At 51.4% G+C, this 13,825-nt stretch overlaps 1 protein-coding gene across 1 annotated transcript in view; it reads right to left on the reverse strand.

Annotated features, from left to right (window-relative positions):
* The window catches only part of PREX1 (phosphatidylinositol-3,4,5-trisphosphate dependent Rac exchange factor 1), a 180,530-nt gene that overhangs the window by 103,025 nt on the left and 63,680 nt on the right, over positions 1-13,825 (reverse strand). Inside the window, exon 2 of the mRNA XM_027977300.2 lies at positions 2,206-2,277. Within this exon, the coding sequence (XP_027833101.2) occupies positions 2,206-2,277 (72 nt within the window). The remainder of the gene's footprint in view (positions 1-2,205; positions 2,278-13,825) is intronic.

A 13,825-nucleotide genomic window follows, 5' to 3' on the forward strand; every position in this document is an offset into this window, starting at 1 on the left:
AGCCCCTGCTGTGTGCCAGGCCCTGGGCACACAGAAGAGAACAGCCCCCTACCTGCCTCCATGCAGCTGACATTCAACTGGAAGGGAACAGACAGCCAACAAATAATTGTAGTTTTCCAGGTGACAAGACGCACTCAGGGCGAACGTAAATCAGGAAGGGAATCCCAGGGTGCAGCAGGAGGAAGAGTTTGCACGTTTAAACAAAGAGGGCCAAGGACAGCCGCTCTGAAAAGGTGACACTGGAGTCAAGGTCCTGAGGAATGAGGACCAACCCCACAGACCCTGCAATGGCAGCAGACAGTCTGTAGAGGCCTGAGGGTGGGCAGCGAGGGCCAAGGGGCAGGAGGCCATGCGTCAAAGCCAAAGTCCCAGAGGGCCAGAGACCCTCTTCCACCTTGCCCTTATCCTGGGGGACACTGCTCACATGAAGCGGCTGGAAGAATCACCCGCACTGTTGGGTTACTTTTCTCTTTCTTGTTCTGTCCAGCTCACATGTTGAATGTGCTTAAAGACCCATAGGATACATCCTATTCTTACACTCACGTCAAAGAATGGCTGCAGAATTTCAAAATAAGTTTATCTGTCTCCTGCGCATACACCCCAAAGAAATGAGAGCCTGTGTCCCCCCAAAGACAGATGAGAACAGTCATCACAGCCAAAAACTGGAAACTGCACACATAGCCACCGAAAGGAGAATGAATGAGTCAATACTGGTACATTCGTACTATGGATTACTACACGGCAATGAACAGCAGTGACTCCCAGCTACACCAAACAACAAGGGCAAGTCTCACAGACATAACAGTGAACAAAAGATGCCAGGCACCACAAAGGGATCATTTTTATACATGGTTCAAGAAAAGGCAGAGGCAACCAACACCACCAGAAGTCAGTGCTTGTCTTTGGAGAGGAGGCATGTACTGATGAGCTGCACTTAGGATTGGACCCTTTGCTTTATATGAATTATACCTCATAAAAAAGGTAATTTTTTCAAATGGCAATAAATTACAATTCTTAATTATAATGCATACTGTTAAGATGTAACAAATAAATGTGCTCAGTCATTTCAGTCGTGTCCTACTCTGCAATGCTGTGGACTGCAGCCCACCAGGTTCCTCAGTCCATAGGACTCTCCAGGCAAGAATACAGGAGTGGGTAGCCATGCCCTCGTCCAGGGACCCATGGATTGAACCTGAGTTTCCTGCGCCTCCTGCACTGCAGGTGGATTCTTTTCCCACTGAGCTACCAGGGAAGCCAATAAATAGACTGCAATAAATAGACTAATGAACAGTAGGGACTCAGTAAATGTTTGCTTTCTGAATGAATGCATAAAAGGTTCAATGCCAGCCCTACGAGGAACCAGCCATGCACTGACCCTGTGTAGGTCTCTTTACATCTCTGAGTCTCAGCTTTCTTATCCAAAACACTCATGTACAATGTACAAGGCAGCTATCAACCTTGGACGTATACAGAGGGATGTCTGGCGTGACCAAGCCCTTTATGAGCTGTACATGCTGGGCACAGCTGACTCCCACCCTGCTCCAGCTCCCCCTCTCTTCAGGCACCAGGACCCCAGAGCCCCAAAGGGCTGGGGGCAGCTTCTCAGAGAGTGAGATCACACTGGAAAGCCAGGCCTCGGGACCTCTGGGGCCCGTACTGAGCACACAGAAGGCCTATTGACTTCCTCCCGAAACTCCCCAGAGCCACAGCCAAGATGAAGCCTGGACCCAGTTACTCATCCGCTCTGCCTCGCACTCAATGCCCAGTGCAGGGCAGGGGCCCGGGCTGCCAGGAAGGCAGCTGGAGGTGCCAGGCTCCCAGGGGCGCTTGGGAAGGGATTTTCCACCGGCACCAAGCCAGGGGCCCCCGTGCGAGGAGGCTGGGAGACAGGATGGTTGTACTGAGCAAGGGGAGAAAACTCCTAAGCTGAGAGTGGGGGTCCAAGGCTGAGTCCTCCTCACAGACCCCCAGCACAGTCCGCTCACAGGACCCAGGGGCCTCTGGGGGCCACAGGGAGCAAGGGGGGGCGGGTAGGGCAAAGCCAGCTGCCCGTGGGGTAGACGCACCCACCCCCACCCCTGCGCCCCCTCCGAGCATCACCCAGGGGAGCAAACCCACCCCCACCCCCACGCTGCCTCCAAGCATCACCGAGGGGTAGCAAGGCAGCTCTGCTCAGCAGGGACAGCAGGGGCCCCGGGCCCCCACCTTGACGTTCTCCTCCGTCAGGCCCTTCTCCACTGAGTCCGACGCGTTCTGCCGGATGCGATGCAGGAATGCCTGGAAGAGAGAAGCAGGGAGAGGTGAGCTTCCACACTGCCAGTCCCCTGGAGGCGGCACAAAAGGAAAGTCACGAGTTCAAGCGCCAGCGAGGCCCTGGACACAGGCAGGAAAGAAGCAAATACCTATTCAGCCAACACGTCTTTATGGAACACCTACCTGGCCAGGCTCTGCGGAGACCAACACGAGCCCTGCACCAAGGACCTGCGCTCACACCTGCCGCATCGCCCAGGGGACCCCCATGGAGTGCAATTCGTTTCCCCATTGTTTTTCTTGTTTAAAAACTTAACTTCTAAATAATAACCATTCGCAGGGCTCAAAAGTCAAAACTACAGGAACTTCCCCAGTAGCCCAGTGATTAGGACTCCACGCCCCCACTGCAGGGGATATGGGTTCGATCCCTGGTTGGAGAACGAAGATTCCAAATCCCAAAATTAAAAAAAATATATATATATATATACATACATAGTCAAAATTGGAAAAGTAGGTTTCCAACACCCCAGCCCCCATCCATGTAGTCCCTCCCTCCCCCACAGGAACCACAGCTCCTTGTGTCTTGTGAAAACGTCCAAATAAACATACATGTGTTGGTCAAAAAGTACCAAGTTTCTGTCATTAGAAAAATAAATTCTGGGTTTCTAGTGTACAGAAGAGCAATTACAGGCAATACTGTATTATATACTTAAAGCTGCACTATGATGGCAATCATTTTGCAACATATAAATGTACTGAAGCAGGCGGTACACCTTAAATTTACACAGTTACATGTCAATTATACCCCAATAAAGCTAGGAAAGAATAAACACACATATAAATTTATGCACACACACACACACACGTACATTCCTGTTTTCCCTTTATTCACACCAAAAGATAGCAGCATACACAGCACACCCTGGACCTCCTTTTTCCACTGAGCGTAGCTTAAAGATCCCTCCATATCATAACCCAGGCAACATCCTTATTCTCCTTTGATGGCTGCCCAGGATGCTACTGCGTGGATGAACCTGTCATTCTGCCACTTTTTTCAAGGGCTTGGAACAGAAAAATCATTTCCCCCTTCTGTGATGTGAGACAATAAAGGTGGGGCCTGGCAGGGGTGGTCGTGGGGAACAGGTGAACACACGACCACTGCAGGGGGGCGGCCGTTCACCCCCTCGAAGTGCGGCCACGTGGGAGGGCAGCAGGCCCAGGATCGCCAGATGTTCTGGAGGAGGTTTTTTTTTTTTTTTCCCCCAAGAGAAGCCAAAAATTAGTTTTTTTTTTTTTAAAGCAAAGTCTCCCAGCTTTTATTATTATTATTATTATTATTTTTAAAGCGTTTGGGATTTTTGTTGTTGTTTTGCATTCTGGCCATGCTGTACCGCATATGGGATATCAGTTCCCCGAGCAGGGATCAAACTCACGGCCCTGCAGAGGAAGCACGGAGTCCTAATTGCTAGACCACCAAAGAAGTCCCTCCCAGCTTTTAAATGGTGGCAGAAGAGCCATCTGTTTTTGCAAGGAACTAGGTTTCAGGGGTTGAGCACGAACGCTGGGGACCGGAGTGGAGGGGTGCAGCCACGCTGATGAGCAACGACAGTGGCCTGACCCTGGCTGGGTGGGACGGACGCGCCACTGAGAAGTCAGGGGAATGGACTTGGGGGTGGGGGATGAAAGCCAGCCCCTGAGGGAGACTGAGGTTTGCCCCAACCCCAGGACTTGCCCCAGGCTGACCTGGCAACAGCCACAAGGAGCCCCCTGTGAAAAAAACTTCACGGTCCACAGATCAGGAGGCGGCACGGCGGCCTGCCGGTCACCCTCGCCACCGCATGTGGGTGGAAGACAGGGGAAACCTCACCCAAAAGGACATCCACAGATGCCACAGCAGCCTGGGGGCCTGCGGACTCTGCTTTCCCATGAAGACGCTCACCGGCGCTCCACAGGGCAGGTCTCAGAGAGGAAAGTTGGAGACAGCAAGGTGGCCTTGCCTCTCTGTCCACACTCACTGAGATGCATTCGCGACCAGTCCCTGCAGCCCAAAGTGTACATCCCCCGCCTGGACTCAGCTAAATTCCTGACAACTAGACAACTCCACCTAGACGTCTGGGTCAGCGTCAGTCACTCAGCCGTGTCCAATTCTGTGTGACCCCCATGGACGGTAGCCCATCAGGCTCCTCTGTCCCTCGGGATTCTCCAGGCAAGAACACTGGAATGGGTTGCCACACCCTCCTCCAGGAGATCTTCCCAACCCAGGGATAGAACTCAGGTTTCCTACATTGGCAAATGGATTCTTTACCATCTGAGCCACCAGGGAAGGCCAGATGTCCAAGAGCCATCTCAAACTTAATGCATCCTAAACCGAATTCCTGAACTTCCCTCCAAACCCACACAGCACCAAGCCCTTCCCAGCCCAACAAATGGCACCTCTGCCATTCAGGATCTCCAATGGAAGCCCCCCAGTCATCCTCGACCCCCTCTTTCTCTGGCACTTCCTTCCATCCATCAGCAAATGCTATTACAGCTTCACCTTCAACGTGTTTTTTCAATCAGACCACTTCTCCCTACATCCTCAGCCACCGGCCTGGCCCAAGTCACCATCACCTTCTGCCGGGACTGCAATCCCCTCCTCCCAGTTCCTTTTACCATACACACAGCCTGAGGGATCCTTTTAAGTATGTGAATCAGATCTTATCAATCCGTGGCTTAAAACGTTCCATGGCTACTCAATACACTTAAAAAAAAAAAATCACATCTTCCCACAGCCCATAAGATCCCCATGCACCAGTGAATCTCTCTGAACTCACCTTCCAGCCCTCCCTTCCCACCTCACACCTCAGTAGTCTTCAGCCACATCTTTAATCTCTCTATTCCTTCCACCTGCCAGGCACGCCCCTGCCTCAGGACCTTTGCACATGCTGCTCCTACAGGCAGGATATGTTCTCCCATCTGTTCTGGACCAGCTCCTTCTCCTTCATCACTCCTTAGCTCAAATGTCACCTCCTCCAGGATCCCCACCTTGTCTTCATGCACTTATCACCTTCTCATCTTGCATTAGTGAAGTCGCTCAGTCCTAACCGACTCTTTGTGACATTATAGACTGTAGCCTACCATGCTCCTCCATCCGTGGGATTTTCCAGGCAAGAGTACTGGAGTGGGTTGCCATTTCCTTCTCTGGAGGATCTTCCCAACCCAGGGATTGAACCTGGGTCTCCCGCATTGTAGGCAGACGCTTTAACATCTGAGCCACCCAGGAAGTCCAAAGTGAAAGTGAAGTCACTCAGTCGTGTCTGACTCTTTGCGACCCCATGGACTGTAGCCTACCAGGGTCCTCTGTCCATGGGATTCTCCAGGCAAGAGTACCGGAGTGGGTTGCCATTTACTTCTCCAGGGGATCTTCCCAACCCAGGGATCGAACCCGGGTCTCCTGCACTGTAGAGAGACGCTTTATTGAGAGCCCATTTGTCAGACAAAAAGACTGAGATCAAGCAATCTACACCAGCTCCTAGAGGAAAGGCAAAAATAAGGGAGCATGGTTGGGAGGAAACCTTTACCCCAGTCCAAGAGTAAAGGTCAGGCTTGGAAACCGATGATTTGGCTTCAAAGGGCATTCCTCCTCCCTCCTGCTGTGTGACCTCAGGAAAGGGCACTGGTCTTTCTGAGTCTCAGTTTGCAAGCGTGCGCGTGTGCAGGTGTGCGTGTTAAGTTGCTTCAGCTGTGTCCAACTCTTTGCAAACTTATGGACCATAACCCACGAGGCTCCTCTGTCAACGGGATTCTCCAGGTATGAATACTGGAGTGAGCGGCCACTCCCTCCTCCAGGGGACCTTCCTGATCCAGGAATAGAACATGCGTCTCTTACGTCTCCTGCGTTGGTGGGGGGGGGGGGGGTTCGTTACCACTAGTGCCACCTGGGAAGCCCCATGTATCAGTTTACTCTTCCCAGATACGTAGATCATAGTCATACATCCTGGCTTTCAGAACATATTAGGATAAAGTGAATGCGAGCTCCATGAGGGCAGGGTCCTTGCCAGTCTTCTTCCCAGGTGGGCCTAGACCTGCTCCTGGCACACAATAAGCCCTCAGGAATCAAAGGAAGGGCTAAAATCTGCCTGGCATGGTGCCTGACACATGGCAGGAACCTCAGCTTGGGCCATGTGGAAGACTGATGACCCTTCTTTTTAAAAGACAACGGTTCGGGGGCTGGTCAGCAGACAGGAGTTCCCAGAGGATGTTTTCCCAGGGCCTGTGATGCTGCCAGGAAGTCCAGCCTCCAGCCTCCCTAGACGGGGCAGGAGGACAAGGCAGCCTCAGCCAGCACATCGGGCAGAGCAGGAAGCTGGGAGCGCACTGCGGCTGGCCTAGATCGGGGCTTCCTGCCCCACTTTCCCCACAAGAGCACGGCCACCGCGATCGTGCTGGGACAACGTGAAGCTCAGGCCACCCACAGAGGAGCCACAAACAGGCTGGTGTGCTGGGCACGATCACGGCTCATGGTCCAGAGAGAATGGGCAGGCAGGGGCTCTGAGTCCAGCCCGCGCGCTGCCCAAGGCACGACTGGCTTTTCCAGGCAGGCGCCGATGCCCTTTGTGCAGATGGGGTGGTGAAAGGCACCCTTCAGGGCGACTTCGTGTCCAAACATCGACAGTTTTGGAACACTTGGCCAAAAGCATCTCTCATCTTGGAAACCTCCCTTGGAGACAAGCCCATTCTCGGGAGTTCCAGGGCTGCCTGCAACCCCTCCTGGCCTGGGCGTCTTTGTCCATGCCATGTCCATGCGGCACCCCTGCCCAGGTCGCGTCCCTGCCTCTCGGCAAGTCCTCCTCTTCTCTTTAATGACGACGACAATGATGATGATGAAATACATCAAGGATCCCTGAACAGTTAGAGAAAAATTTAACACCCACAAACACATCACTACCCAGTTCTGGAAAATCTTCTCAGCATTGTGTCAAACCGTGTCAATGCTGGGAAAGATCGAAGGCAGGAGGGGAAGGGGATGACAGAGGATGAGATGGTTGGATGGCATCACCGACTCAATGGACATGTGTTTGAGAACTCCAGTACTTGGTGATGGACAGGGAAGCTTGGCGTGCTGCAGTCCATGGGGTCACAAAGAGCTGGACACGACTGAGCGACCGAACAACGACAAATTTGCTTTAAACCATTTTCTAAACGAAATTCATCAAGTTCAGAGGAGGTGTAGATTGGGAAGGGACACAAGGGAGAGCCATGGGTGGGATTGGGAGGGGAGGAGCTGGAAATAGTCTACTTCTTGATCTGAGCGGCAGTTACACAGGCGAATGCATATTCAAAGCCTTATCCGCAGGCACCTGGGATCAGGGCACTTTATCCACATGCCTTGTGAATATCAAGCCCTTAATGCAGATGCAGAAAGAAAGGAGTTATTACAGCGTGAGGTGAGCTACCTGGGTGCCTGCCCATCCTGCAAGGCGCCGACTGCCTGGATGCATGCTCCTTGCCCCCACACAGGCCTGTGCCCACTCACTGGGCACACGCGAACTGAGAAGCAATAAAGAACACTGTTTCGCGAGTTTACAACACTTTTATAAATGATATGCTTTCAGCAACTTGCTTTTCTCACTCCACATTGCACCTTCCACCTTTGGCCCACATTGACCCATGCACTTGGCAACACCCACTGTCCACACTCCACCTACACCCCTTGGTTCGTATCCCTGGGGTGCACACCCACACCACCTCGGCCACCAGCACCCACATCGCTGGGTCTGAGGCCCCTCTCTCACATGCAGAGCAGGCCGCAAAGACAAACAAGGAAACTGAGGCACGTGGGTGCCACAGCAGTCACCTGCTTGATAACACACTGTTCTTGGGAAGGGGCCCAGAACAGGTTCAGCATTGAAAAGTATAATAATAACAATAATAGATCTACTATTCCTTTGCGATTGTTACCCTACCTTACACCTTTGGGCCTTACTGTATGACAGGTGTTAGGTCTAAGTGTTTCTCATCCTCAAACAATGCTAGTTCGGTCCTCCTATGACTGTGTCCATTTTACAGAGGAGGGAACTGAGGCCCGGTGTAGTAAAGAGCTGACCCAAAGCCACACAGCTAGGAGGTGGCAGAGCTGGGCCTCGAACCCAGGCAGTCTGGCCCGGTGACGAATCTCCAACCCACTTTCAACACACGGCAGCACTCAGTAACTGAACAGGACAAACCGCACAAGCAGCAGACAGGGGGCAGCTGCCGTCTGGGGCACTGCTGGGGAGCCATCCTCTGTCCGGAACCCATGGCCACAGCCTTGGGAAGAAAATTCTCTCCCTGGAGATGAAAAAGGAGAGAAGGAGGCCTCAAAGATGCTCTCTGAGACGGCCACGGGCAACCTGATCACTAAGGGGAGGCAGCCCGCCTGCCCCGAAGGACATCCCTGCCTTGACTGGGGTGACCTCACCAGACATATGGCGAAACCTGAGAGGCCCAGGGGAATGGCAGCCCCCAGACCATAACAAAGACAGGAAAGGGGGTGCCCTGAGGACCCCAAATCCCTAGGTGATCTGGGTGGTCCAGGGTCCAGGGAAGCACAGCGTCACAGAACAGCCATGAATACAAGTAACAGTAATTAAGTAATACTAACAACAGCATTTTACTTTATTAAATGACGCTTGCTCCTTGGAAGAAAAGCTGTGACAAAACTAGACAGCATATTATAAAGCAGAGAAATCACTTTGCCGACAAACGTCCATCTAGTCAAGGCTATGGTTTTCCAGTGGTCATGTACGGATGTGAGAGCTGGACCCTAAAGAAGGCTGAGCACTGAAGAATTGATGCTTTTCAACTGTGGTGTTGGAGAAGACTCTTGAGAGTTCCTTGGACTGCAAGGAGAGCCAAACAGTCCATCCTAAAGGAAATCAGTCCCCAATATTCTTTAGAAGGACTGATGCTAAAGCTGAAGCTCCAAAACTTGGGCCACCTGATGCAAAGAACTGATTCACTGGAAAAGACCCTGATGCTGGGAAAGATTGAGGGCAGGAGGAGAAGGGGACGACAGAGGATGAGATGACTGGATGGCATCACTGACTCGATGGGCATGAGTTTGAACGAGCTCTGGGAGTTGGTGACGGACAAGGAGGCCTGGTGTGCTGCAGTCCACGGGGTGGCATAGAGTCGGACGCGACTGAGTGAATAACAACATACTTAGGGCTGATTCACGTTGGTGTATGGCAGAAACCAACACAAGCCTGTAAAGCAATTATCCTCAAATAAAAATAAATTTAAAAAGATAATAATAACAACAACAGAAAGGGCCTCTGTACAGCCTGTACTAAGCAGCCCCACAAAGGCCAGAGTTTGGGAAGACCCCCAAAAGCACAGTGACTCCAGCCAATCCTTTCCTCCGTCCACTCCAGCATTTATCCCATAGGAATAGCTAAATCTCACATGTGGCATCAAGATTTAACTTTAGTATCTGATTTTGAATTCTCACACTTGGGGTTTAGTTAAATAAACTGTCCGTCTTGGCAAAAGGATCATCACACTAAAAATGGTTTGCAGAAGACCATAGAGTGATACAGAAAAAACGAGTGTGAATGTATTTTAGGAAAAAAAAAAAACCCCAAGTTACAGAAGAGTGCATAAAATATAATCTCCTTTTGGTTAAATAATTTCTACATAGGCACAGAAAAGAAAAAGTGTGGAGCGAAATACCCTAAACTGTGTGAGAATACAGCCAAGATTACTAACTGTTCCCTAATGTCTGGTCTCTCCTTTTCCAGATCTGAGAATAAAGACTATATTTTGCAGTTTCCTTTGCAACTAGATGTGGTCCCACAACTAAGTTTGGGCTAGCAAGGCAGGAGTGGATTACATTCACTGGAAGCGGAAGTATCCTTGGGGATGAGGGGAGGAACGGGCCGGGATTCTGTTGCTCTTCCTCCTTCCTGCTGACTGGATAGCAAATGTGATGCCTGGAGGTCAAGCAACTATCTTATACCATGAGGTAAAAGCCAGGGATTGACGATAGAGCAGCAATACAGAAGGAGCTTACGTTCCTAATTACAGTGGCGCCAACACATCTATCCTGGGAAGCCTGTAATTCAGCAGGAAGGAAAATTCCGTATCATTTAAGGCACTAATGTGTGGGTTTTATCACTAGCCATGGAAGCTAGTGGAATGATAAGTAATTTCAATTTTCTCCTTCATTTCTGTTTTTTCCCAAATTTCTGCTTTGAAATCAAAAGTCATTTTGTAACATAAATACATGCTTTAAAAAAAAAACTGGATAGGAGAGGTTATTCCACACGCCAGGCTCGCCCTGCTCAGCCCGATTATCACTTCTGCAGCACCAAGGAGGCTAGTCTGCGTTCTCCTCCTGGAGGGCAGATGTCCCCATTCAGAGCAAGTAGTGCCCACTGGCAGAGACAAAGCCAGGCTGTCCTTCTGCAGCGGGGCCTCTGAGCTGCCCACCCCTCCTTCTCTGTGTTGACCCTGGAAACCGCCAGGGCCCCCAGGAAGGTGCTCCCCCTGGCCCGGCGCCCCAGGAGCCAGCCTGGCACTTCCACAGCCTGGGGCAGAACATGAGAGCATCCTCCACCCACAGTCACCACCATCACTCTGACTGAGATCGAAAACTGCTGCACCCTCTCCTCTGCAAGCACCCTCTTTCATCAGGCCTCTTCCAGGAGCACAGAGCCACTGACAAACTATGTGACCTCAAGCAACTGATTTCACCTCTCTCTGCCTCAGTTTCGTCCTCTGTAAAATGGGTACACAGGAATTCAGCGAGGATTATGGATGCTAACACACACATCCGGCACTCTGAGTGGTGCCTGGTACACAGTGAGGCCTCAGTCGAGCATCCGCTGGTATAACCTCCCCAGCCCCACCTTGAACTGATAGGGAGACAGACATGAACCCACTGTGTTTCCTAAGGAAACTTCTGGAATTGGGCCAACCCCACGTACAGATCTCCTTGTGTTTATCCTACGTTTTGTTGACTTGTTGTATTTTTCATCCTAAAAACAGTCTTTCTATCGATTGCTTCACCATCTCCAGGGCGCAGTGAAACGGCGGCGGGGAGAGCTTCACAGACTGTACGATGTCACCACATCCTTCTCGCTGCCATGCAAAGCCAGCCACTGCCCTCCCCCGCACTCGCCACCCTGCTGCATCCGCCTGCCAACCGCGTGACCTCAGAGTCACTGAACTTCTTCCTCGGAGTCTATTTCTTCATCCACAAAAAAAAAAAAAAAAAGAGGCAGTTGCTGAGGCGTAAGCAAGATGATGCAGGTAAACACCAACTATGAAGACTTCCTGGAAGAAGTGGCACAGAGGCTGGCAGACAGAAGTGGGCTGGCCTGTGAGGAAACAGGAACTTGCTTATGATTACATTCTCGGGGGGAGGCTGTCACGCCACCCACGCCAACAAGTGTGACCCCAGACCTACTGTGCGCCCAACATGGAACTGGGTGCTGGAGACACAGACACGACCTCTCCATGGGGCGATCGAGTTACTCCTGCACTCGCCTATTTACTCAACGCTCACTGCCCACCTACCAAGTGCCAGGCACTGTGCTACGAGCCAATGATACATCAGTAAATGAACAAATCAGACCGAATCTGCCCTCATGGAGCAGTGGCAAGACTATTAGTACAGTAGATCACTCTTGTCCGACTCTTTGTGACCCCATGGACTGCAGCACAGCAGGCTTCCCTGTCCATCACCAACTCCCAGAGCTTGCTCAAACTCATGTCCATCAAGTCGGTGATGCCAACCAACCATCTCATCCTCTGTCATCCCCTTCTCCTCCTGCCTTCAATCTTTCCCATCATCTGGGTCTTTTCCAATGAGTCTGCTCTTCGCATCAGGTGGCCAAAGTATTGGAGTTTCAGCTTCAGCATCAGTCCTTCCAATGAATATTCAGGACTGATTTCCTTTAGGATGGACTGGTTGGATCTCCTTGCAGTCCAAGGGGCTCTCAAGAGTCTTCTCCAACACCACAGTTCAAAAGCATCAATTCTTCAGCGCTCAGACTGATTTTAAAATAACATGGCAGGTGGGGACGAGCATTATGAAGAAAAATAAAGCAAGATGAGGGACCAGAGAGAGACGGAATGAGGGAGTGTTTGGGAGATGCTCAGGGAAAGCCTCTTTAAGGAGATGGCATCTGAGCAGATACCTGGAGACAGGTGAAGAAGCAGCTCTGCAGGCATTCTGAGTAGTGGGAACAGTCAGTGCAAAGGGTTAGGGTTAGGCATTCAATCTCTCTGAGGTCATCCTAAAAACAATACCTGACCCTCCTCCTGGCCTGTTTTCTTCACAGCACCTGTCACTGCACATCATTTCCACTGGAATATGAGTTCCAAACAGGATCTGATGATCCGTCTAGGTCACTGCTGTACCCTCAGAGAGACTGGGACTTGACCCAGCACAGAAGATCCTTGACATATTAGAGTTTAATTGACTAACCAATTAGTCATCTGGAAAAGACTCCCAATACTCACCACCCAGGGGCTTCCCTGGTGGTTCGGTGGTAAAGAATCCACTTGCCAATACAGGAGGCTTGGGTTTGATCCCTGGGTCAGGAAGATCCCCTGGAGAAGGAAATGGCAACCCACTCCAGCACTCTTAGCTGGGAAATCCCAAGGACAGAGGAGCCTGGTGGGCTATAGTCCGTGGGGTCACAGAAGAGTCAAACATGACTTACCAACCAAACGACAACAACCCACCACCCAGCTTCCAGGCCCCAAGAAAAGGTACCCAGTTTTCACCCAGCCCCATCACATTCCCCACCATGGAGGAAGTTCAAGCAAAACCTGAGTTGCTACAACCTGTTGTGAACAGGGCTGATGCAATAGTGGGGGAAGGTGGGGGGGCGGCCACAGAGGAGAAACCAACACTCTTCCCCACACAGACTCCAGACTCCACCCCAGGGGCTGCAGCCTAGCCTGCAATCTCCCTGAACTCACCCTTAATATGCCATTCCTTCAACCATGATTGACGCAGTGCCTGCAACACGCTACCGAGATACAATTCCCTCTCAAGGGTCTCAAAGTGGTGGCCCACAGGCATGTCTAGCTTGACCAGCAATGGGCTTTGAGGAAATCCGGGCTTGGGTTTGAATATCAGATTTCCCATTAAATCATAGGTGTGAGCTTCACTTGAGAAAGCTGACTACAGGTCTCCAAAGTCCTGAGGACCACAGCCAGCTGTAAGAGCGCGGCAGCCACCAAATTCCCTCCAGCGGACGCTGCTGTCTGCTGCCACCCAGCCCGCTGCTTCCTCCTACCTGGCCTTATGGGCATCTAAGTGTGAGCCCAGAGTCCAAGACCTGGCCAAGGTGAAGGCTACGCCCGCTCCCCGTACCAGCGACCGGGGCAGACATCGCTAATGGAGCACAGACTTCTTTCCCGCTGAGTCCTCTCCACACCGTGGAGCACGTCTCTCGCCTTGCTGTTATCAGCCCCACCCACATGATCTGAGATTCTTCCTATTCCAACGCCAACTTCTTCCCCACTTCTATGAGCCCCCAGTCTTTTTATCTAAAGAATGGACTCATCAGAATGGGATTAAGAGCAGGGCATCTCAACC

Source organism: Ovis aries, chromosome 13 (assembly GCF_016772045.2).
Source record: "Ovis aries strain OAR_USU_Benz2616 breed Rambouillet chromosome 13, ARS-UI_Ramb_v3.0, whole genome shotgun sequence".
Taxonomy (NCBI): domain Eukaryota; kingdom Metazoa; phylum Chordata; class Mammalia; order Artiodactyla; family Bovidae; genus Ovis; species Ovis aries.